Here is a 24,898-nt window from a genome sequence, read left to right as displayed (position 1 = left end):
AGTTATTATTTTTTTAAGTGGGTATATGTTTATTTATTATGCCCAGTTCATAAAATTTGTTGGGTATTACTCATGAACAAAAAAATAGGCTAATTAATAAAATCTCCTTAAAAATGGTACTTTCTTGGGAATAAATTAATGGTATACTCTTGTTTGGCTGCATTTGGAGATCAGAAAAAAGGTAATTTTCCAACGACCAGAAATACAAAATAATTGTTTCTATTTAAAAACAGCCACATATATTTATACGAATTAGAAACTTTGAAAAAAAAATATATATATATTATTTTATTTAAAAAAGAATTAACGGGAAGCAGGAGGATGAAATGGTAAATTCCTGCTTGCTTGCCTGCATGCAAAAATGGTCGGTCAAGTTTTCTGTTGGGTGGCTCTTTAATGGAGTAATGAGTTAATGACAATGGCACCTTACCTGACGGTCGGAGCGTGTACTCACGCGCAACATTTACCCGCGTGAACCTCTCTCTTCTTACCAGCATTCGCGTACAGTGCCACGTGGACACCACCCTCTCCGAGGTGGGGTTAGAGGGTTAAGACGCAGGACATGAAAACGGCATCGCATCTTCAGAAAGAGAAAGCTAAAGAAAGAAAAAGAAAGCAAAGAATAACGTTGGTGTCAGGTCAGGTGCTCTCCTCCATAGCCGTTTTCTTTAGCTTCTCCATTTCTTAAAAGAATAAGAATATATTACACTTTGACGCCATTAAGCTTTTCCCCCCGTTTTGCTCCTCTTCTTCCTCTTCTTTTTCACTGTACCTTTTTATACAGAGAGAGAGAGAGAAAGTATCCAGAGGTTCCTAATGATAATTGCTGCGTACGGCAGATAGTGCGAGCGAGCGAGAGAGAGAGAGAGAGGGAGAGAAAGATTGGATACTGGGTTTTTAGATTTTTTTAGAAAATTTTCTGAAGAAGAGGAAGAAGAAGAAGAGTTGAGTTGCAGAGTTGGTTTTGGAAAGAATATGGGATCTTCTTCCGGACAGAGCAGTGGGTATGATCTATCATTCAAGATCTTGTTGATCGGAGATTCAGGCGTGGGAAAAAGCAGTCTTCTTGTCAGCTTCATTTCCAGTTCTGTAGAAGATCTAGCCCCTACTATTGGTACTTGCTTAGCTTCCTGTTTGTTTCTCTTTCTTTTATTCTGAGCTTGAATTCTGTTTGGTTGCTGGAGAAATAAAAAATGAGAACAAGAAAGGAGACCATTAGTCCTCTCCCTTATTGGCCGTATTGAAAAATACAAAAGATAATATATACATATATATAGTATATTATCACTTTGTGTGTTTTTAGTCTTTTCATGGCAAATAATTACTTGGCTAGCAAATAGAGTCCATTGATTTTGGATCTATGATTGAATATTAAAACTCAGCAAAAGTGAGGTCAACTTATTAAGACACAATCAATGTATTTGTGCATTGATGGCTTTTTACCGTTCTTGGCTATTATACATTTTTAATGATGAATTGTGCATACATAATTAATGACCACTGTGCTTTTACATGGAATTTTAACTGATTGATGGCAGTCTGGCTTCTTGTTGTTTCATTGATTTTTCATTTATCTTTGATTTGCCTTCTTGGGTATTTCCCCCAACTGTGTGCAGGTGTGGATTTCAAGATCAAGCAGCTAACAGTGGGTGACAAGAGATTAAAACTTACAATTTGGGATACTGGTATGCAGTTATAGTACTCCGTGGTTTCATTACACTTTCTGCCTTTAATTTTGACTAGGTAAAACGTGAAAGATATGAACAATATGGATGAAGGTTATACAGCGCAAATGATAACAATTATGACTTCAGGGCATGATGCCATTCGAGCAGATAGCTACTTATGCAACAGAGAATTTTGCTACTTTAGGAACACTTACTATAGCCTTTTAACCAGGCTTATGTTCAAGCTTAGAGTACTTCTCCTTTTGACGTTCCTGCACTGGCTAGAGATTAGACTATACATTGTATTATCACTTAGCCGAGTCCTTTTTGAAGAATTTACATTGTCGAAGCGTAGGTGAATCCAGTGGTTGCTTAACTATTGTCAACTGTACATGTTAATAGTTACTAGTTTACACTCCTAAGTCAAGGTCAATAATCTTTGCCTGGATTATAGACTTAATAATATATAGAACACAAGAGAAAGCTTCACCAGAACCACATGCTTTTGCTAGTTCCCCTTTTTCCCTTTACTGTGAATTGGTGTTTAATTACTTTTCACTAGAAGTTCCCTAGCAGCTGAGCGTAATTGTCATTTGAATTAATTTGTGGAGCTAAGCATATATGTATCCTCTGTAGCTAAATGATCTATAAGTAGTAAAACATGCATTTGTTCTTGTGTATGAATCATTATATTCGTCATCTTATTCTTGCCTCTTTTAGTAGTGAATATTTATTAAAAAAAATTCATGTTTGTGTATGGATAATGTTTTCTGAGATCCCAATACTTGTTGCAGCTGGACAGGAGAGGTTCCGAACATTAACAAGCTCTTACTATAGAGGTGCCCAGGGGATTATTCTTGGTATATTTTCAAGTCCATTTGAAACTTCTAGCACTTATTCTAAATTTCGAACATTCAGTTGATTGCTGACACAAAATGTCTAAAAACAAACCGATGCCTTGGATATTTCCATATGTCACACTAAACTATAAACAAGAACTTTCTCTTGGAATGGTCGGAATGGCATGGCTGTGCAGGAGTTGGCAAGATGAGGTTGCAATTAATGGAGGCCATTGGGATGTAGTCCAGGGGTAATATCTTCCCTCTTTGGGTGCTGTTGATGTGGTTGCTTTCCATGTCTAAGGACTTATCTCCTTGCATCATTCAGTTGTTGAAGTGCTAAAAAAAGATTAAAAAAAAATGAAGTTATTATAATCCAAAGAATTCTTTGCTATGTAGTTAAGATCTTTTGATATAAATGCAATTCTCTGACTCCATTAATGTGATACCAAATGAGGTTGGACGGAAAGAAATTAGTCATAGTGCACTTCTACTTTTTATAACTTTGTAAGACAGTGCAGATCACAAACAACTCTGCAAGATAATGGAAGCTTACTTATTATCTCCTTGATTTGACCTTTAGAAAGTTGAGTCTTATGCCCAATTATCATGCGGGCTTTTTGAGACCTTTTTCTGTATAATTGTAGCAGCCCTCGTCAATGGTACAATAGTATGCTTGTTTGGTCTTTCTGCATCACTTCGAGATTGTGAACGGATGCATTGATTCTCTACTCGTGTCAGTGTTTGCAGACTCACAGTCACAAAATGTCCGCAATGTACCTGCTATCATCAAATACATGTTTATGACATTTCTTACAGATTGATCGCTGATATGTTTTGTTTTTTGCTTCTATTACAGTTTATGATGTGACACGAAGGGAAACCTTTACAAACTTGTCAGATGTGTGGGCTAAAGAAGTGGACCTTTACTCTACAAATCAAGATTGTGTTAAGATGCTTGTTGGGAACAAAGTTGATAGAGTAAGTTCTTGTGTTAGATATTTTCCTATGTCTAAAAGTAACCACATTAGTATATCAGTTAGCAGACAAGCTAAAACTAGAGTTGATGAGCATATGAATTTTCTTCAATTTCTTAGTCCTATCTGCCTAATCGGTACTAGAATGTAGGGTGTCAATATTGCATATCAAGTCTGTTACTTGACAATTTATGTTGATATATAGCTTAAGAATTAGAGAACATCAAAGTTGATAGAGTAGTTCTTGTGTTAGATATTTCCCATGTCTGAAAATAACCGCATTAGTAAATCAGTTAGCAGCCAATATAAAAGTAGAGTTTTTCAATTTCTCGGTCCTATCTGCCTATTGCTACTAGAATGTAGGATGTCAATATTGCATATAAGTCTGTTACTTTACCATTTATGTTGATATATAACTTAAAAAGAAGAAATATATTAAACTTATTCCTTTGACTATTTTGTGGGTGGTGTGGAAAGAGAGAAATAGAAGAGCTTTTGAAGGAGTGGAGAGTGATATTTCTAAAATTAAAGATAGTTAGTATTATTATTTTGGCTCTATTTTTTTGGAACACGACATGTATAGGGTGGAGAATTTTTGACATATCATAGATAGTCTTATTAAGATGTAAATATCTTTTGTATATGGATTGCACCCTCTTGATGCTATGACATTAATATACTGCTTATACATTTTATCTCAAAAAAAATGTTGATATATGACTTACAAATCAGATAACCTGAAAGTTGACAGAGTATGTTCTTGTCTTAGATATTTCCTATGTCTTAAAGTAACCACGTTAGTAAATCAGTTAGGAGCCAAACAAAAAGTAGATTTTGATGAGCAAATGAATTTTCTTCAATTTTCTGGTCCTATCTGCCTAATGTTTCTAGAATGTAGGATGTCAGTATTCCATATCATTCTGTTACTTTACCATTTTTGTTGATATGTAATTCTTTCCTTTTTTTTTTTTTGGAAATGTATTAATATATATCTTAAAAATTAGAAAGCCTTCTCTTGAGGAGGAATCGACCATAATCAGCTTGACAGTCACTGTGGCCCTTCCTGTTAGTTTGATTCTTGTATAAAATATGGAGGTCTGGTCAAGTAACACAGTGTTTATTCTTCCTTTCTGGGACATATATGCACAGTTTGTTAAACAAGATTTTTCCACCAATAAACTTTCATAGTTGAAACGAAATGGTAGAAGGCTGATATGGGAACTCCTGTTGCTAGCATCGTTTTGATGCATGAACTTCACACTTCCACTGTAACATGCTTTTCTTTTTAGTTACAAATGGGTTAGTGATACATTCAAGTTTACGAATAAATTGAACTTTTTTTTTTCTTTCTATTCTTTTTATGCTTAGCCATACAGATCCTCAGTCGTTTCTGGAATGTGTTGAATCCAATACTGGACATTCTCTTGTCCTGGGATAGCATTCCATGCTCAATAGACATCCTCTCTTGTTTTATTATGTACTGAATTTGGTAATGAACAATCAGAAAGTTTGTCTTTTCTTTTATTTATATTATGCTTAAATTCAACTTGTTCATGATTTCAGGACACTGAAAGGGCTGTAAGTAGAGAAGAGGGTATGGCTCTTGCCCAAGAGCATGGATGTTTGTTTCTTGAATGTAGTGCCAAGACCAGAGAAAACGTGGATCAATGTTTCAAAGAGCTCGCATTGAAGGTAATCTTTTGTGAAAAAGGTCAACATTTTTTATTTGCATTAAAATGGAACAATTAACCTTTCTAAACACGAGTTTTGTTAATTTTCACAGTAGTTCAAATTTTAAAATATTCTTAAAAGAAATAAAGTTTGAAACAAGACAGCTTTCGATACAACGAGGATATTGAAGTTTGATAGATAATCTTAGTTTGCCATAAACCCACCTGTCTCTTTCCTCCTTTCTAGAGTAGTAAGCATCTCATATTGGCATTGTATGACTAAACTTAGCACAGGGCATGAGAAGATTAAGTGTTAAATGCTTACTATGAAATGTCCAACTTGATCTTCCGTTTCCTTTTCTTTTTCTTACAGTTGTTTCATTCCGTTGCCATTGTTTGAACCATCACAACTCCACTTTGAGTTCCGCAAGAGAAGTGAAACTTAAGTTGATTGAAAATTGTGTGTCAAATATAATATAAATAATGAAGTTATGACTCTCTTTTACTTACATGAATTCTGGTGGGATAGTTGGTCACCCATCTCTATTTGCTATTTACTATAGATTAAAAAAAAAAAAAAGAAAAAAACAGCTGACTTTTTAGCTAAAAGCAGTTGAATTGCTTATTTTAAAAAAAAAAAAGATAACGCTGAACTGTTGGGTGTGTCAAATAAGGCCCACCCTACCTTGCAGCAAAGAGGATTTGAATATTAGACTTTCTAGTTCCAATAAAAAATGATCTAATCTATGACTTATACATTAACATGAATAATTCAAACCAGTGAATAAGTCATGGTTTTTTTATCTTCTGAAATTTCAACTTTCCATGGGTTATTTTTTACAGATAATGGAGGTTCCTAGTCTTTTGGAAGAAGGATCCACGGTAGTGAAGAGAAACATTCTGAAGCAGAAACCAGAATACAAGGCTCCTCCTAGTCCTGGCTGTTGTGCTTGAATGATTTGCAGACATGATGGCAAATGAACAGAACCTTCTCCCCCTTCTTAACACCTCGTGGACAGATCATGTATATGTTAATTTCTTTTCCTATTTTTCATTCTGCCGGTGTTGTCATTGAGATGCAGTTAGCTACTGCTATACCATAAATTCTGGGGAAAATTGACACTTGAATAACAAGTGTTGGTTTGTGTAAATTTGTTTGGTTTCTGCTCTTTCTTAATTTTATTTTTTAATGTATCGCCACCAATATTTAACCATTTAGAAAAAAGAAAAAAAAAGACAAATTTGGGATGTATCTTGTTGATTCAATATAAGCTCTCTTCATGCCATGTCTGTGATAAAAGCACCGCATTTCTGTGGTAGAGAAACGTGTGTTTTAGCATACTTTTGGTTTTTATTTTTCAGCAGTAAAGATATTTTTGATAAAAGTGGATATCTTTGAAACAAATTTAAGATTTTAACGAAATTTATTTGTAAATTAACACTTAATTTAACTAGAAAATGTTGAAATTTTCTCCAAGACAGATAAAACTGGAGTCATACAGCATTTTGTACGGAATTTATGAAATCTGAAATTCATAGGAGGTGAATATTTTTAATCTTTTAATTCAATTTGCACATTTACTAGTTAATTAAATCTGAAGTTCGTAGTAATTTTCAAAATATTTCTAAATTTATTATAAATAAAACCTATATATTGATTTTATGCATTGAAAATTTATTCTCATGTAGTAGAGAAAAATCTCATTTCTAGCTAAATTAACCATATTGAATTAGGAGTTATAATGTTTTTTGTCCTAAAGATAATAGGGATATATAGTTGTTAGGACTTAAATTAACAAAGATTGGCAACTTTTCAATGCCTGAAAACTTGCAACATTATTAATTGGTTGGTTAACAAAAAGTATTTGTGGCCCTCTTCAATTAATTAACAAAGATTGGCAACTTTTCAATACTCAAAACGATTAATTTCCCAAGTGGTCTTCATTGCTTGATGGTAGAATTTTTGGGTCAATTTCAAGTGATATATTGTTCCTGACTTGTTAGGATTTTATCTTGAAGAGAGAGAAAGAGAGAAAGCAAGAGCTAGCTCGAATTAAGAAATTATTTCCACCAAGTAAAAACCAGGTCCCCACTATATACAAAAGCTTTGCTATCAACTACCCTCCTCTGTAACCAATGTCTATACTTATGGACTACATTCGGCTAATATTCTATAAGACCTCTCTTTGTTCTATTCCTAATGCCGACTGCTACAGCAAAATTCAAAATTGAAAGTGGTGTAAAGGAGAAAAGAAATGTTACAAGGTAGAATTCGCATCTCTCCGGCCGAGTACCACTTCTACAAACTCTTCCAAACTCATCACTTTGACATTACCTCCATCTTTGACTGCAACTATTACACAAGCTGCAACACCAGAAACAATGCCTGCAGATTAACTTGGCACAATTAGTGTCAGTACTGCCAGAGATAATAACTGTATCTAGCTTCCGAGTAAAGAGAGTACTAAAAGAAGAGGAAATTTTATGGGGCCTTGAGATGTCATGCCTCTATGGTAATTTTTGAAAATTTCAAAGTAGTTTAGTAAATTTGTGCAATAGTTCTTCGATTACTGCATCGAGTACTAAACAAAGTTATTAAAAATATCACTATAAACATAAGAAAATTACTTCCTCAAGATGACTCGGTGGTGCCACAATAGCACCCAAGAAGAAAGTTAGGAATGTCCAAAATTTTCGGAAAATTTTTCAGAGTTACTTTTGCTTATTAAAATACAAATAGAAAACTAATGCTCCACAAGCATGGATATCAAAAGGGACTGAATTAAAGTTCAGAATCTGAATACTGTACTTGGTAAAGAGTGGAATCAATCCACTACCAGGATAGTAGGACATTTCATAGGCCATTCTAACTGGTCAATTTGTCATGCACGCTGTCCCAATAGCTGATAACCAGCATTCCATACAGCCTAACTCCTAAAAGACGAAACATATTTTACCCTCACATTGGAGCAACATCCAACATCAGTTACAGGTAAGAATATTTAGTCCATCACATATAAATATCTGGCAGGATGGCAGACATGTATTCACCAAACACCCTGCACCTTGTAAGAATCGAAGCTCCCTTCTAACATGAAACTCAGATGTTCCCATGGATAGCTAATACAACATGGGGATGATTAATACTTAGAACATCATGTTCCTTAGCATGTACTCATACATGTGTCAAATTCATTTTTCTCGGATGCATGTACAATTTTATATGCATGGAAGGGACTACAATCCACATTTTTCTTACCATTGTCAACTACTCCCGGTATCATATTAATATTCTTCTCAAGCTCAGCTGGACTCTGTATTCCACTGGGAAAGCTGGTAAACAACATCAGGAAGATACACAGAAAAAGAAAAGATGTAGTTAAAATTAATTGATTAGTTGAGTGAATACTCAGCATCAACAACTGAAAAGTGAAAAATTTCTTGAACAGCTGTATAATTACAATTTAGAATGACCGAGACTCATCAATGTCCCTTCACAATATCATGGACTAAAAAAGAATTTAAAATATGCCTTTAGTGAGTCCCATTTTCCTTCCTCTTCAACTTCCTAAGATGCACAAACAACGGACATAAATGAAATTTTAAACCCAATTGATTGAACCTGGCTGCAAGAATCTTTCAGTATAATCAGCTATATGTTAATCCATCAACTATATGTCTTGAAGAGTCCCAATTTCCTTCCTCTTCCAACTTCCAAAGAGGCAAAAACTACAGACATGAGTGAAATTTTAAACCCAATTTATTGAGCCTGGCTGCAAGAATCTTTCAATTTCATCAGCTATATGTTAATCCATATCTTATCCTTTGGAAGTTATACCAAGAGCCATATCCTCCAAACCCAATAACTGTTTAAAAGTAGTTCATCTTTCCATTTTTTTTTTTTGAGATAGAAATAATGATGTGAGCATGGATTATCTTGGGCCACATGAAAGAAACATCATCATGCCAAGTGGGCCCATAACAAGGAGCCAGACCCAAGAATTACAACAAACTTTCCAACTCTTCATCCAAGCTTTGATTAATGAGGAAGATGGGTTTGGATCCACTAAAAAAAGCAATTGGCCAAGAAAATAAGGAAGATCATATCTATCATAATTAGAAATTTAGATTTTAATTTTAATTAATTTCCTATGTAATTGTACCTACTTAATTAGGAGATTTTTATTACCATTCTATTCACATGACTTACCTTATAAATATGTCATCAAGTATTCATTGTAAGCATTCAAGATTAAAAACTAATAATATTGTGAGTCTTATTCAAGAGAGATGTCTTCATCCTTCTTGTTAAACAAGGAGTGGATCTACTTATCAAGATAATTACTTGCGGTGTTTTTCCATTCTTCTTTTAATTCTCCATTTCTTAGTGATCTTAGTTCCTATCATTCTTGATAGAGGGTTAAGTAGGGAAGATTTTCATAGGATCAAATTCTTTTGGTACCTTGAATGAAATTGTGTGAGTTCCTAATCACGATATTTGATCTTGGGTTCCGCATCATTTGATATCAGAGCTCTGACTCCATCTAAATCTATTATATTTTACTTTTATATTTTTAAATTCTTGCACCGTTTATTTGTTTATTTATTTATTTTTGTTCATCTACTCAAAAAAAAAAAAAGTTATCTCATACATCGATTTAAGCAAGACGTAATCTCAATTGACGTTTTCTTAACTTGATAAAATCGTTGTTAAGTACTAATTTTTTTAATCTACTTTTCTTACAATTTTGTTTCCTGTACAAAAAAAGAAAGAAAAAAAGAGAAAAAAAAAGAGAGAAAAGAAAGAAAACAAAAGAAAGAAATCCCATCAGGAAAGTACTTACATTTTTTGTACTCAACCATCCTTCTTTGAAATAGTGCAAGAACCACATCTTCATAAGGCAAAAGTTTATTTTATTCTACAATCTTTTTTTTTTCCACATGCATCCACACTTACACAGTTCCTTAAAGGCTTTTTTTTTCCCGAATGCAACGTATATTTGGAATAGATTGGTAGAAATATCTTTCGGATTTCTCCTTGGAGCAATACCGAATCCCTACATATTCTATAAATCGTCAATTTTTTTTTTTCTACTCTCAGTTTCTTTTATTATTCCAAACTTTAGTTCCCTGATAAATCTAAGCATCTAAATTGCATCTTAGAGCTTAACGTAATTGATAACATACTACTTCTTCCTCTGTGTGTTATACTCTTATTTCTAGTATTAATGCAGTATTTATTCTATAGAACTCCTTACGGCGTCTTAAAACAATACTTGAGAATACTTTAATTTAAGAGAATCTATCCGATACTATCTGACACTCAACTTGAGAGTGGGAGATAGAAAGGTAAAAGACAAGAGTGTGTGAGAAAATCAGAGGGTAAAAACCAAGTGAGTAAAACACGAGAGAACCAGTGAGGAATCTTTATTTGTGATTACTAACCTCTTTTTCAGGAACTCTTATCTAAAGATGTCAAGCGAACACCAAAACCCTGCTGACCTAAGACTCTTTCTGGAGGCTATGCAAGCAGAGTTGACATGATTCAGTAAAAAAGTGGATAATATAAGTGGTGGCTGAAGTGAGGCAAGACAAGGGACCCCAAACACCAGACGACCTAAGACTCAACACCATGACGATGAGGCTGGGTCCTGTAATGATGAGGAGGAAGATAGGGTGGAGAGGAGAGAAAAAAATGAGGGATAGTAATATTAACTCCATCAAGATGAGAATACCACCTTTCAAGGATAGGAATGATGCTGAAGCATACTTGAAGTGGGAGAGGAAGGTAGAATTAGTATTTGATTGTCACTACCACGAAGAAAAAAAGATCAAACTAATAGCAGTAGTGTTCACTGACTACGCCTTAGTATGGTGGGATCAACTACTCCTCACTAGACAGCGTAATGAAGAACGACCAATTTCCTCCTGGAGAGAGATGAAAACAATCATGCGAAAAAGTTTCGTACTCTCTTACTACTATAGAGAAATGCATCAAAAGTTACAGTGTTTAACGTAGGGGTTTATGTCCGTTGAGGACTACCACAAAGAGATAGAGATAGATATGATCAGAGCTAATATAGAAGAAGATCTCGAAGCAACCATAGCGAGATTCCTCGGAGGTCTCAATGATGCAACATGGTGGAATTACAACACTATGTGGAGGTGGAGGACATGGTCCACATGGACATGAAGATTGAGAGACAACTAAAGAGTAAAGGTAAGAGAACATTCCATACCACTCCTACCTTTAACTCAAGATGGCCAAAGAGAGAGAAAATGAAAGGAGTTGAAGTAAAGAAGGAGAAGGTAGCCACACTCCACTATAAAGGTAAAACACCTATCTTATCTCAGAAACATAGCACTATCAAATGTTTCAGGTGTTTAGGATCCGGCCACATTGCTTTCCTATGCCCGAATCAGAGGGTGATGCTATTAAGAGACAATGACGAGATCAATGGCGACTTTAAAAGCAATAGCATGTCATCACTAGGGGATGAGGATGAGGAGAATGAGAATGCAGCTCAAGGAGAGTCATTGGTTATAAGGAGAGCCCTCAACATCCAAATAAAATAGGAGGATGATCATAGAGAGAACATATTCCATACACGGTGTCTTGTGGGTGGAAAAGTATGCAGCATGATCATCGATGGAAGTAATTGCACCAACGTAGCCAACACAACACTTGTTGAGAAGTTGGGATTAGCTTGTACCAAGCACCCCAACCCATACCAGCTACAGTGGCTGAATAAGTGTAGAGATATCCGAGTAAACAAGCAGGTAATGATAACTTTCATCATAGGAAGGTATCATGATCAAGTTCTTTGTGATGTTGTACCTATGCATGCTAGTCACATCTTATTAGGGCGACCATGACAATATGACCGGCGAGTTACTCATGACGTTTTTAAGAACCGCTATGCCTTTAGCTTCAACTAACGAAATCACACTCTCATCCCGTTGACACTTAAGGAGGTATGTGAAAACCAGTTTAAAACCAAAGAAATCAATGGAAGAAATAACAGTACAAAAAGAAAAAAAAACAAAAGAGGCTAAAAAAAAACAGAGAAGGCTCAATGGGTGAACAAAATGAGACCCAAAAGAAAATAGAAGGCCCACTAAGAGAGGAAAAGACCCAAAAGAAAATAGAAGGCCTAGTGATAGAAGAGAAACAAGAGAAAAAAGAGTGTCTACTTGTGAGGGAGAGAAAGTTGAGGCGAGTGTATTGTGAGAAACAAAGTCTAGTTGTACTTCGGTATGAAGAGACTTATTTGAATTTAAATGACCTTAACCCCTCTTTGCCTAGTGTTCTGTTGTCTGTTTTACAGGAATTCGAGGATGCATTTTCAGAAGAGATACTAGATGGATTACCACCGATACGAAGGTTGAGCACCGGATCAACTTTACCCCCGGATCATTGATTCCCAATCTACCCACCTACCAAAGCAATCCCAAGGAGACAAAGGGGCTTCAGAGACAGGTAAAGGAGTTGTTGGAGAAGAGACATATTCGTGAAAGTTTGAGTACTTGTGCAGTGCCAGTCCTGTTGGTACCCAAGAAGGATGGGTCTTGGAGGATGTGTGTGGATTGTCGGACCGTAAATAAAATCATGGTTAAGTATAGACACCCCGTTCCCCGACTCAATGATATACTCGACAAGTTAAGCGGTGCAGGCATCTTCATCAAGATTGACTTGAAGAATGGCTACCATCAGATCCGTATGAATCCCGGAGATGAATGAAAGACTGTCTTCAAAACGAAATATGGTTTGTATGAGTGGTTGGTTCTGCCTTTTGGGTTGACTAATGCTCATAGCACCTTCATGCGTTTAATGAATCATATTTTACGGTCATATCTTGGTAAGTTTGTAGTTGTTTACTTTGATGACATTTTAATATATAGCAAATCATTAGAAGATCATGTTGAGCATATTAAAAGTGTCCTAGAGATATTGCGAACAGAAAAGTTGTATGCTAACCTCTAAAAGTGTATCTTTTGTAGCAAAAAACTAATCTTTTTAGGCCTTATTGTTAGCACACAGGGTATTGAAGTAGATGACGAGAAAGTAAAAACCATTAGAGATTGGCCTACGCCTAAGACTGCAAGCGAGGTGAGGAGTTTCCATGGCCTAACCAGTTTCTACGGACGGTTAGTAAAAAATTTCAATTCTATAGTTGCACCTTTAAATGAACTTGTTAAGGACACAAAATTTATATGGACTGACAAACAGGAAAATACTTTTACTTTACTTAAAGAAAAGTTGTGTACTGCGTCTATTCTAGCATTACCAAATTTTGACAAAACATTTGAGCTTCAAAGTGATGCTTCAGGTATCGGTGTAGGAGCAATACTGCTACAGGAAGGGCGCCCCATTGCCTATTTTAGTGAAAAGCTCAACGGCGCACCTCTTAATTACTCCACTTACGACAAAGAACTGTATGCACTAGTGAGAGCACTGGAGGTATGGTAGCATTATCTCCTTCCCAAGGAGTTCGTGATCCACACAAATCATAAATTATTAAAACATCTAAAGGGACAGGGTAAGCTCAACCACCGACATAGTAAGTGGGTAGAATTCATTAAAATATTTTCTTATATCATCAAGTACAAGAAAGGTAAGAACAATATTGTATCGGATGCATTGTCACATAGATATGCATTACTTACAACTCTTAGTTCTAAATTGCTTGGCTTCGAGTATATTAAGGAATTATATCCCAACGATAATGATTTTGCTAATATTTATGCAGCATATAAAAAATGTGTTTTCTAGAAGTTTTATAGGCACAATGAGTTACTGTTTAAAGATGAAAAATTGTGCGTACCTGTATGCTCCCAGTGGGAACTGTTATTACGTAAGTCACACAGTGGGAGACTCATGAGACATTTTGGGGTTGATAAGACTCTAAATATCCTGCAGAAACACTTCTACTAGCCTAACATGCACAGAGATGTAGAGCGAGTGTGTGAGAAGTGTATTGCATGTAGGTAGGCTAAGTCTAGGTCCTTACCGCACAAACTGTACACTCCATTATTCATTCCATCAGTACCATGGACGGATGTGTCTATAGATTTTGTGTTAGAGTTACCAAGGACTAAACGAAGAAGTAATAATATATTCGTCATAGTGGACAGGTTCAGTAAAATGACACATTTTATAGCGTGTTATAGAACAGATGATGCAACGAATATAGCCAATATATTTTTCAGTGATGTTATGCGGCTATATGATGTTTCCAAGACCATAGTTAGTGATAGAAATATCAAGTTCCTAAGTCACTTTTAGAGAGTCTTGTGGCACAAATTGGGAACTAAACTATTATTTTCTACTGTCTGTCACCTCAAGACTGATGGATAGACAGAAGTAGTTAATAGACTCTAGGAGCCCTATTAACAGGAATATTCACTGATTGACGGATGTGTCTATAAATTTAAAAACATAGGAAGAGTATTTACCTTTAGTGGAGTTTGCTTATAACAGGACTATTCACTCTTCCACCAACTTATCTCCTTTTGAGATTGTATATGGGTTTAACCCACTAACCCCACTTGATTTAGCTCCTTTACCTTTACAGGAACTTGTTAATCTGGATACACAACAAAGAGCAGAGTTAGTCAAAACTATACACAAAAAGGCACGGGAACACTTGGAGAAAAAGAACGAATCATATGCCCGCATAGCCAATAAAAGAAGAAAACAAGTCACATTTCAACTTGAAGATTGGGTATAGGTCCATATGAGGAAGGAAAGATTTCCTAAACCAAGGAAGTCAAAACTGGACCCTAGAGGAGCTAGCCCGTTCCAAATCTTGAAGCGCATGAACGACAACGCCTACAAGATAGACCTCCCAGGTACGTATGGCATTTCCACCACCTTTAATATTGCTGATCTTTCCTTTTTCGATGCAGATCCAGATTCGAGAACGAATCATCTTGAATAGGAGGGAGATGATGTGATCATGGATCATCTTGGACCACATGGAAGAGACATCATCATGCCAAGTGTGCCCATAATAAAGAGCTAGACCGAAGGATTACAACAAGTTTTCCAACTCCTCATCCAAACTTGGATTAATGAGGAAGATGGGTTTGAATCCACTAAAGAAGTCCAAGGAAATAAGTTACCCAACCAATTAATCCAATGACATAATGGTTTTATCAACTGTCTTCAAGCACATGATGGAAATGGGTAAGAAAAGGAAGCAATTGGTCAAGAAAATGGGGAAGATCATATCTATCATAATTAAAAATTTATACTTTAATTTTAATTAATTTCCTATTTAATTGCACTTAGGTAGGAATTTAAACTTTATTTTTAATTAATTTCCTATATAATTGCACTTAGGTAGGAATTTAAACTTTATTTTTAATTAATTTCCTATGTAATTACAATTTTAATTAGGAGATTTTTATTACCATCTTATTCACATGGCTTACCCTATAAATAGGTCATCAAGTATTCATTGTAAGCATTCAAGATTAAAAACTAATAATATTGTGAGTCTTATTCAAGAGAGGTGTCTTTATCCTTCTTATTGAGAAATAAGTGAATCTACTTATCAAGATAATTTCTTGTGACGTTTTTCCATTCTTTTTTTAATTCTCGGTTTTTCAGTGATCTTATTTCCTATCATTCTTGTAAAAGATTAAGTAGGGAGAGTTTTCATAAAATCAAATTCTTTTGGTGCCTTTAATGAAATTGTGTGAGTTATTGATTACATTGGTTGATCTTGAGTTCCGTATCAAAAAAGTTTATCTTCATGCTCGATACCTAATTTAGTGCTCTTTAAAGGCTACATTTGTTTGCCGACAATTTTATTCTTAGACATATTATATTCAAATTTTTTCTTACTTCCATAGTAGAACCTGCAACGATTTCAAGCTTAAAAGAAGTTTCTATTAAAAAACCGACTTCTTAAAATTGGAAGAGAAGACATCAACATAAGAACCAAACTAATAAAAATCAAGATTTAAATGTTCAAATCAAAACCAGCTAAAGTTGTTAAACACAGCACACACGTTCACAGAGAATGAAAGGCCAGTAAAGTAGCTGAAAATTACCCAACATCAACAACCACATTTCCCAGATCTGTAACCACTGGACCATCCTTTCTCAAAGCTGATCGAATTTCAGGAACTGAAATATTAACAAGAAATACAGTTATAGCTGCTCACAATAAAAATAACTTGCTAAACCACTGTCAACACTAACCTCCCCCAAGAGCAACAAGGCGCCTTAAAACGGGTGATACCGCTATAGGGAGAACCTCAACCTATAAAGAAGATTATCAACATAAGCATTATAAAATAAAAGGATTTACATATTTCCTTAAAATAAATGCAGGAAAGGGGACACAAGTGAAGGACAGAATCAGTCATTGAGTTTATGAAATTCTAGTGATCTCATCTTGATTTTTATGTCATCCTAATTCCTGTTAAACCTTTATAATAACAATTACCAATCCACATACACAGACTAAAACATCTTCATTTCTGGAAGCATCCTATGTTAGTGGCAGAACATAAAGGACATCCAAATGCACAGAAATTCCATTATGGACAGCATGAAATTAGATTACTTAAGATCAAGTTTTCGTTATGAACATCTGCATCAATATTCTAGATTGGATAGGCAATCTACCGATCACCCCCTCTGTTACATTGCTTAGGCTTTCAATCTTTGTTTCCAAGCTTTCAGATGTCACAGATTTTACAAAGACATTATCTTTCAAGATGGAATTATTCTTTGGGCTTGACAGAAATCTAGCACGTGGAGGACCATTTGTCATTCCTGATTTGCTTGTGGTAAGAATTTGATGGTCAAACTTCCATGTATTCTAATTTATTTACATTAAAGAAATTGTGGATTATACTTACCTGTTCCAAGGTCTGTTTTTTGTTTTTAGGACCCCAATGTTCATAATATTATAGTTTTGATTTTATTAGGTCGGATTTCGTTGTTTGACTATAACATATTTCTTCGTACATTCTTGTGTACTTAAAATCATTAGCAAGTAGAGGTGAGTGTGATTCCGAAATATATAAATGTCCAAATAGTGGCATCAATGAAACAGCAATAATGAAGAACTCACATCTCATTCAAGGAAAAGAGACATAGAACCATTAATGATAGAGACTAATCATTTGCTTCTGCTTCGTGAGGTGGCTTGGAGGGTTTAACTAGATTATTCTCCTCACTAGAGTTTCACAGGCTTGTCTTCTTCACTGGGAGACTTTTATCTCCAGCTCATGTGATCTTGGACAGAATAAGGAGCATAAGATATTGTTGAAAGGGGTTACCTTCACATAGTTACATGTCCTTCGGTTGGAGTCAGATGTGAGCATTTTCAAATAATTCTAATATTTTTCTTTTGGGATAGGGTGGTGTTTCACAGTTCTCTTTAGGCTACAGGTCCTTCAGGGAGTTTCCTTTACCAATGAAGCAAAGTGATTGTGATTCTATTTTGTTTTGATTTTTCTCCTTGCTTCTGTTGTTTATCTTTGTCATTGTCTCTAGTGGTAAGATGATGGCTTATCCTGCCTTTCATTGCATTTCTTTCTTCACTGTAAAACTATTTCTTTTTTTATAAAACAAAGAAGTAATTAAAGAGTTAATGATAGAAACTAACCGCAACTGGGATATTGCTACCAAGCCGATGAACAACCTTGGTATAATCGGTCAATATCACACACACCTTTGCCATGGAATCAACCACCTGGTTCAAGGGAAGAACAAGTCGACTAAATAGCTTACACAAAAAGAAAGAAGCATGGCCATATCAATCATTTCAACTGTATACCAGAGAGAAAGAGAGATATCCATTGCTCGAATTAGCTTTTGGACTGTGTCTAAAATTCTCAACTTTTTTTATTTGAAATAAAAAAAAAGTATTATTACGCATAAGGTACCAAGAGAGTACCATCCAAATACAAACTAGTTACATGTCAATCGTGTCTAAAACTCTCAACATAATATGTATTTTACGTTTTTGTATAAAGTTCTTATTTTCACTTCACAAGTTTAAAAAAAATAGAACTATCTAGCAATAAAAACAAATATATACATATGTATATATATATGTATAGTTGAGAAGTATAAAGTGTATATTAAGTAGGGTAAAGGGCATATTAGTAATATAGCCCTCTCGTTTGTAATTAAGTATATTTTCTTTTATTATTCACATAAATCTGTATATATAAGATTCTCATATTCAATAAAATACATATTCTCATTCTCCACATGATTTCAGAATTATAAAAAAAAATTAAAAAAAAAAAACTTAAGCCTATTTCACAAATCCTAATCGACCTTCATTACTGAAATAAGATATAACCCTAAAGGAGCCAGCCTTCATTGGAAGTTTCAGATGTCTCAAATTAAGGTCATGCCTAGATTTTGACTTTTGTTTATTTAAAAAAATTGATTTTTGCAAACCACATACGTGTGTGTAAATTTTACTACTAGCTAACTAAATCTGACATTCAATATTTTGATCTAAATTTTGATTTTTGTAAACCACATACATCTGTGTAAATTTCACTACTAGCTAACTAATCTGACATTCAATATCCAGTGTATTTTAACAAAAAAATAGCTTTTGAGTTTTGAGATAACTTAAAAGATATAGGTCCTAACAAGATACTTAGAAATATGTCTCAGTTTATGACCCCAGTAAAAGTACATGATATTTTCGCATAATTTACCAAAAATTTCCAATGAATTTGGATACACAATTAAGTAGGGGGGAAAACGTGATCGTGTTGAAAACTTGATATTTAAAAGTTAGTAGTGTAACCTGAAAAACCCATAAAGCTTCGGATACAACTCACAACCCTTAGAACATTCATGGAAACCATACAGCAGTAACCTTGTTTCCAAAACATAAATCACCCTATACGTCTGTTAATTTTTGAATTTCATATAGAAACATATAGAGTTTTTCTGAATCTTGAATCACCTTCTGGATAGTATGCGTGCCTCCTCTGCACTGGCAAGAAAAGAATATTAATAAATGCACAAATAATAGAAAATGGGAAAAACAAAAATATTAAGATGTGAACCATGATAGGAGACAAATAGAGTTTCAACCTTTAATAGATTTCTACTGAAGTCCACTTCATCAACCACATCAAAGGCAATGTCAATGTCACTGACATCATTCAAATCAACCTAAAGTGCCCACAAGCACAAATCAGAATTACACATAAACTAACTTGCATCATACAAAAAAAGAAAAAAGAGAACTTCGGCCAAGATAAGCTGAACTTTACAGTTTCCATCCCAAACTGTCTAGCCACAAAGCGAGACTGATAGTTTGCTCCCACAGCAAGAATATCTTTTAACTGAAAGGTAATTTGTAAATTCAAAGCTCATATATTAGAACAGGAGGTTATCAGCATATTTTAAGTTACAGGCGATAGATTACCACTAAGATTTATGACAAGAAATTACACAGAGAGAGACACACACAACAGAAGCATGACAGGCACGGAGAGAGAGAGAGACTTCAAGAGAAAGAAGCTTCGGCTTTCATTCATCTATAATTCTGTAACTTAAAATATGCTTCAAGAGAAAGAAGCTTCAGCTTCAAGAGAAAGAAGGTAGTTATGCCTCTTCCCAACACTAACGGGTTCTAACCACTTTCTATTATTATCTTATTTGTAATTGTTCCCTTATTGCCCTAATACTCAATTATTACTACTTAAAAGTTAAAATTTTGTAACTTTGGATTCATGTTGAGAATTGAGTGTGTATTTTATTGAATATCAATGTCCTACATATACAGGTTTTCTAAAATAGAAAAAACAAACAATTAATTATATAAGATGTATTTTACCCTAATGCTCTTTAACATAATTCCCTCTTAATTACATATGATATATTCTTCAACACTCCCTTTTAAGTTGGGAAATAGAGATTGTCCATCTTCAACTTGCCAATAATAATCCGAAATGTTGGATTACTCAAGTCTTTAATCAACACGTCTGCAAACTCTGAGCTAATAGGCATGTATGGAGTACATAGTAAACCATTTTCTAACTTTTCTTTGATAAAGTGTCTATCAACCTCCATATGTTTGGCCATACCGTGTTATGCTGATTTATGAATGATGTTTATGGTCAATTATTGTCACAGTATAAGCGCATTGAGGCATCTCACTTCATTCTCAGATCTTCTAAAATTTTCTTCAGTTGTAGTTGTTCACATTCTCTTAAGCTATTACTTGGAATTCTTACTCTTCACTTGACCTTGCAATTACACTTTACTTCTTACTCTTCCAAGTAACAGAGTTACCCCTAATAAATACAATAACTTGTAGTAGATATTTTATCCACTACTAACCCTACATAACCTACATCCGTGTAGTCTTTTAGGAGTAACTCGTCATTCTTTCTGAACATAATATCTTTCACAAGTATTCTTTTTAGGTAATATAGCCACCCTGTAGACTACCTATAAGTACATTTTCTTAGAGTTGTGCATAAACTAACTTATTATACTCACTGCATAGGAGTGTTCGGTCTTGTTTGTAATAGGTATATTAATCTTCCAACCAATCTCTTATAAATTTTCTTATCTACTTGTGTATCCTCCTTTACTATTCCCAATTTATGATTGATATTGATCAAGATGCTACTTGGTTTACAAACTAGTTTGTCAATATCCCTTAACAGATTATGGATTTATTTCTGCTGTGAGATGAAGACTCCTGATTTTGAGTAGGAAACTTCAATTCCAAGTAAGTACTTCAATTTTTTTAACTCCTTGATCTCGAACTCTTTTGTTAGATAGTACTTGAACATCGATTTTTCTTTTTCATCATCTCATATTATAATGATATAATTAACATATACTAGGAGAGCTATAACTCTCCCTTAATCTAACCGCTTGATAAATAAGGCGTGGTCTCTCTGAGTTTACTTATATCTCAAGCCTATCATTACTATCACAAATTTGTCAAACCATACGCTAATTGATTGTTTGAGTTCGTAGAGTCTCATCTTCCGTTTACACACATTATTTGATTCTTGTTCCTTTGGTAAATCCTAGAAAGATTTGTGTATGAATTTCTTCTTGTAAATTTTCATGTAGGAAAACATTCTTTACATCAAATTGTTACAGTTCTCAGTCAAAATGGGCTACTAAAGATAGTAAGATTTGCACTATATCACTTTAGTTACTAGTACAAATATCTCTTGATAGTCTATCTCATAAATTTGGATATAGCTTTTTACTACTAGTCTTGCTTTATACTCTCAATTGTCTCATTTGTCTTGTACTTTATTGTGAACACTCACTTGCACCCTACGCGTTTTTTTCCTCTTCATAAGTCTATCACTTCCCATGTCTAATTCTTCTCTAGTGTTTGCATTTCAACATTCATGACATTTTTCTATTTTTCACATGATAAATTCTTCAACAATGTAATAAGAATAGATACTGCATTTAAACTAATGAGAAATTTTTTTTGAGATGGAGAACATCTATCAAACTACAGACAGCAAAACTGTAGTTATTGGAACTAGCTAATGGGGTTTGTTATTTCTAAACATAACATTTGTAACACAGCAAACATAACGTTTCCTTTATAATAATGATTTTCCATTAGTGGTTGTAGTTAGTTGAAAGCAAATGTTAGAGCAAGCAAGAAAGTCAATTGCACGTAACTATTCAGAACCATCTCTCTCTCTCCCCCTCTCTCTCTCTCTCTCTCTCCCTCTTCTCTGAATTTCACCCTACGAATACATTTTTCATCATATTATATTATTGTTTCAGACATGAATTCTACGGTGAACAGTTGGCAGGTTCATGGGTATTAGAATCAATGAAGAACAAGAAGAGCATAAAATAGATGGACAACAATATCCAGGAGATTGTACACCCTAGAAAAACATTTTTCATTATATTATATAATACTTTTTCAGAGAGAGATCAGATGGTGATTTCTTTTCCTTATCGAGTTTATTAAGAAGAGAAGAAACTGCTACACTTTGGAAAACCCACACCTTTCCTTCTCTAATTAGCTTTCCAAGCTCTTCAAAAACAAGAGATAAGGTGCTTCCAGTTCCCAGGCTAACCACCATTCCAGATTTCACAAGTCCCACAGCCCGTTTTGCAAGGGCACGCCTTAACGAATCTTGGGCTGCAAGAATTACAATCAAAAGTTTTGCATGTAATCAGAAAAGATAGAGAAAAGGAGCTGGTCAACTAGAAAATATACAGAGTACAGTCTCTGATTGAAGAATACAAGTAGAACACAATACAATCAAAAGGGTATATGGACTCATTTGTAATAACACCCTGGAAGTATCTCATGCACTAGATGAGCATGCAGATATAAGCAAAAGCATTTAGAACCTGAGATCCTGGTTCAGAAAGTCCTCTTTACTTTCTAAGTCTTCTATCTTAATATGAAGCAAATATTTGCAGCCACAACCTAGTGGAGTACCAATAGGAGTAATTTCTGTATGATTTTTTTTTTTTTTTTGCTTATATTAAACACTATAACCAGCTATGAAATTAGATATCCTTCTGTTGCAAGGACACAAAATTCTACTGCAGATTCAACTTAAAGTACATCACCTACATGTCTGACAGTGACAAAACAAGAAAAGAAGTGGAAATTAGGTCTCTGCACTTACAATTTTGGGAAGCTTCTGGAACCGAACTTCTTCTCTTGTGAGGACCGAACATAACTTCACCCACAGAATGCCCAGTATTATTAGCATATACGAGATGCTTGCTAACAGTTGCTAATTGATGGGGAAAGTTGGCTCCTTCCAATGTATAATCTACTGGATTTGACCTTCTTTATTGTTAGAAAGCTAAAGAACACAAAGTGAAATAGATACTACGATGCAGTTGAACTGAGATTGTTCTTAAGAAGCAAAGCATTTCATGAGAAGAACAAACTGAAGATAATTAGCACCTGATGGCAGATTCAAAGGGGCCCAAGATTCACGAGAAGCTAGACGAGAATCCAGTTGTACGGGTGCTCCAACCAGTTCTTCCAATGCATACTTTCTTTTATTGCGAGGAGTCCCACTTCTTTTACATATATTGCGCTGTTTCTTTCCAGGACTCAGCTCGTGGTTATGTTCAAGCACAACATTACAAATATGGACACATCCCTCTGGTTCTACTACTACATTAATCTTTGCTTTGCAGTTTGTTTTTGTTAGTTGCCTAAACTGAAACCTCTTCTTCGCAATGCTGCGGGTCTTCCCAGATTGAGCACATGCAAGTATAAAGTAAGTAAGCTTCCCATCCTCCCTACACCTTGAACTCCTTCGCATTATACCAAAGCCTTCACGCTGCGCATACTTGCTATAATAACTACGGACTTCATCTTGTGAGGCAAATACCATTCCAACACAAGGTGGCCCTACTTCATCTCCGTTCAACCCTCCTGCACCATGCTCCTCTTCTTTGCCATTCTCAACCCTGTTATTACAACAAGAATCTATTGCATCTCTTTCAAATGGGACTTTAATGTTAGAGTTACTTTCCATCTCCTGAAAGAAAGTTCAAAATAAACAAACAATATAAAATAGGCTCAGGTCCTAAACTTAGGGATGAATAAATTATGCGCAAAGATTATTCAAATATTAAACTTTGCAGGCTAATAAGAAGCATCAGTAAGGAAGACATGAAAAGCAATTTTCGCACTTATCCAACAAACTATTCTTTGAGCTCGTGGCCCAGTCCTGCTTTAAGCAAGGAACTCAAACTTCCAAAATTTGTGGAAACTGGAAATTACAGACAGCTCTAATTTCCATAACATTGTCTTCAAATCCGATATTCCAAATTTCTTAATATTTCACAATAGTTTGTGCAGTCTCATCAAATTTGTTGTCATCAAGTCATCAGCAATTTCTAGCACCAAAATAGAAAGGATACTTCTACAACCATTCTCAACTACTACACTCAAGGATAGTTACCTCTTTTTGGTTGCCGGCACAATAAGGGAACTAAACTATGAACCTGAATTAAAAATCCGATATCAATTTCACTTATCCGTGACTCCGGAGAAGGGAAATGAGTAAAGCAAAATCCTCCAACTAACTTAAAATGCAACCGAACCCGGAATACGATATATATACAAATATCAACCTACTTGAGTACTTTACAAGGGGGAAAAATAAGTGTAATCCAGTTACCGTATTTTCTCGGGAAACAAACAGAAATATAAATGAAAGTAAGGCCATCATGATACGGATTGTTATAATTCCAATAACAAAAGTGAAGATGATCAACGGAGAGCGAAGTAAGAAGAAGACCTTAAGCGTCAAAGTCCGAAGAACGTCCCTGATTGATGGAGGAATTGGTAACGTTCAAGAAGAGTGCAGTATTTGGGCCGACTTCTTTATTCCGAGCTCTGAGTACCAGCATACTTTAGTGGGTGATTAGTTGTCATGTTTGATCCTTTTTGTTTCTTTCGAAAATAAATAAATAAATAAAAATTAGTTAATACCATATTAATATTTATAATATTTATATTTATATAAAGCCTTCTTTTTTTATGATTGTTTCCCTAATTTTCTCTGATTTATTGAGTTGAGTAAAATTGGAGTAATATTATATTACCTTTTTTATAACAACCATTTTTTAAAAAAATTATCACTAGTAATCTTTTAGATAAATTACATTGAAATAACCTTTATATATAATTTAATATGTTAATTTTTTTTAGAAGAGTAACCAAATTTTTATTTTTAATTATTTGTAATCTATCCACACTATA

The 24,898-nt window shown here is 34.6% G+C and overlaps 2 protein-coding genes across 12 annotated transcripts; one reads left to right on the top strand and one right to left on the bottom strand.

Annotated features, from left to right (window-relative positions):
• The first annotated feature begins 975 nt into the window (after nt 1–975).
• Nucleotides 976–6,405, top strand: LOC110822777 (ras-related protein RABC2a). Its single transcript, XM_022052992.2, has 6 exons — nt 976–1,114; nt 1,617–1,685; nt 2,462–2,527; nt 3,366–3,487; nt 5,047–5,175; nt 5,997–6,405. The coding sequence occupies exons 1-6, from the start codon at nt 976–978 to the stop codon at nt 6,105–6,107; spliced, it is 636 nt and encodes a 211-aa protein (XP_021908684.1). The 3' UTR covers nt 6,108–6,405.
• LOC110825266 (uncharacterized) lies at nt 1,042–24,579 on the bottom strand. 11 transcript variants are annotated; one of them, XM_088209938.1, is made up of 14 exons: nt 24,435–24,568; nt 24,096–24,138; nt 23,084–23,669; nt 22,797–22,949; nt 22,161–22,297; nt 19,425–19,496; nt 19,243–19,323; nt 19,112–19,141; nt 17,783–17,869; nt 16,366–16,426; nt 16,215–16,290; nt 8,413–8,486; nt 7,416–7,539; nt 1,042–1,178 (listed from the first exon to the last, which is right to left on the bottom strand). In XM_088209938.1, exons 3-14 carry the CDS (start codon nt 23,664–23,666, stop codon nt 1,109–1,111), a joined length of 1,548 nt encoding a protein of 515 aa, XP_088066064.1. In that variant the 5' UTR covers nt 23,667–23,669; nt 24,096–24,138; nt 24,435–24,568; the 3' UTR covers nt 1,042–1,108. The 11 variants fall into 11 exon arrangements, with proteins under 11 accessions (XP_088066064.1, XP_088066069.1, XP_088066063.1 ...); XM_088209943.1 differs by having other exon boundaries at nt 23,084–23,598; XM_088209935.1 differs by lacking the exons at nt 1,042–1,178; nt 24,096–24,138; nt 24,435–24,568 and adding exons at nt 2,531–2,845; nt 3,063–3,289; nt 24,315–24,432.
• Between the last annotated feature and the right edge of the window lie 319 nt (nt 24,580–24,898).

The sequence above is a fragment of the Carica papaya genome, chromosome 8, assembly GCF_054855325.1.
Source record: "Carica papaya isolate Zhongbai chromosome 8, ASM5485532v1, whole genome shotgun sequence".
NCBI classification, from domain to species: Eukaryota; Viridiplantae; Streptophyta; class Magnoliopsida; order Brassicales; family Caricaceae; genus Carica; species Carica papaya.
This window is presented reverse-complemented; position numbering and strand designations above follow the sequence as displayed.

Coding starts and splice junctions, on each gene's coding strand:
- LOC110822777 (XM_022052992.2), top strand. CDS start 976: ATGGGATCTTCTTCCGGACAGAGCAGTGGGTATGATCTATCATTCAAG. Junction 1,686..2,461: donor ACTTACAATTTGGGATACTG/GTATGCAGTTAT, acceptor TACTTGTTGCAG/CTGGACAGGAGAGGTTCCGA. Junction 2,528..3,365: donor TGCCCAGGGGATTATTCTTG/GTATATTTTCAA, acceptor CTTCTATTACAG/TTTATGATGTGACACGAAGG.
- LOC110825266 (XM_088209933.1), bottom strand. CDS start 24,365: ATGATGGCCTTACTTTCATTTATATTTCTGTTTGTTTCCCGAGAAAAT. Junction 23,670..24,314: donor TTGTTTCCCGAGAAAATACG/GTAACTGGATTA, acceptor ACTTTCTTTCAG/GAGATGGAAAGTAACTCTAA. Junction 19,142..19,242: donor TCAGTAGAAATCTATTAAAG/GTTGAAACTCTA, acceptor TTTTCTTGCCAG/TGCAGAGGAGGCACGCATAC.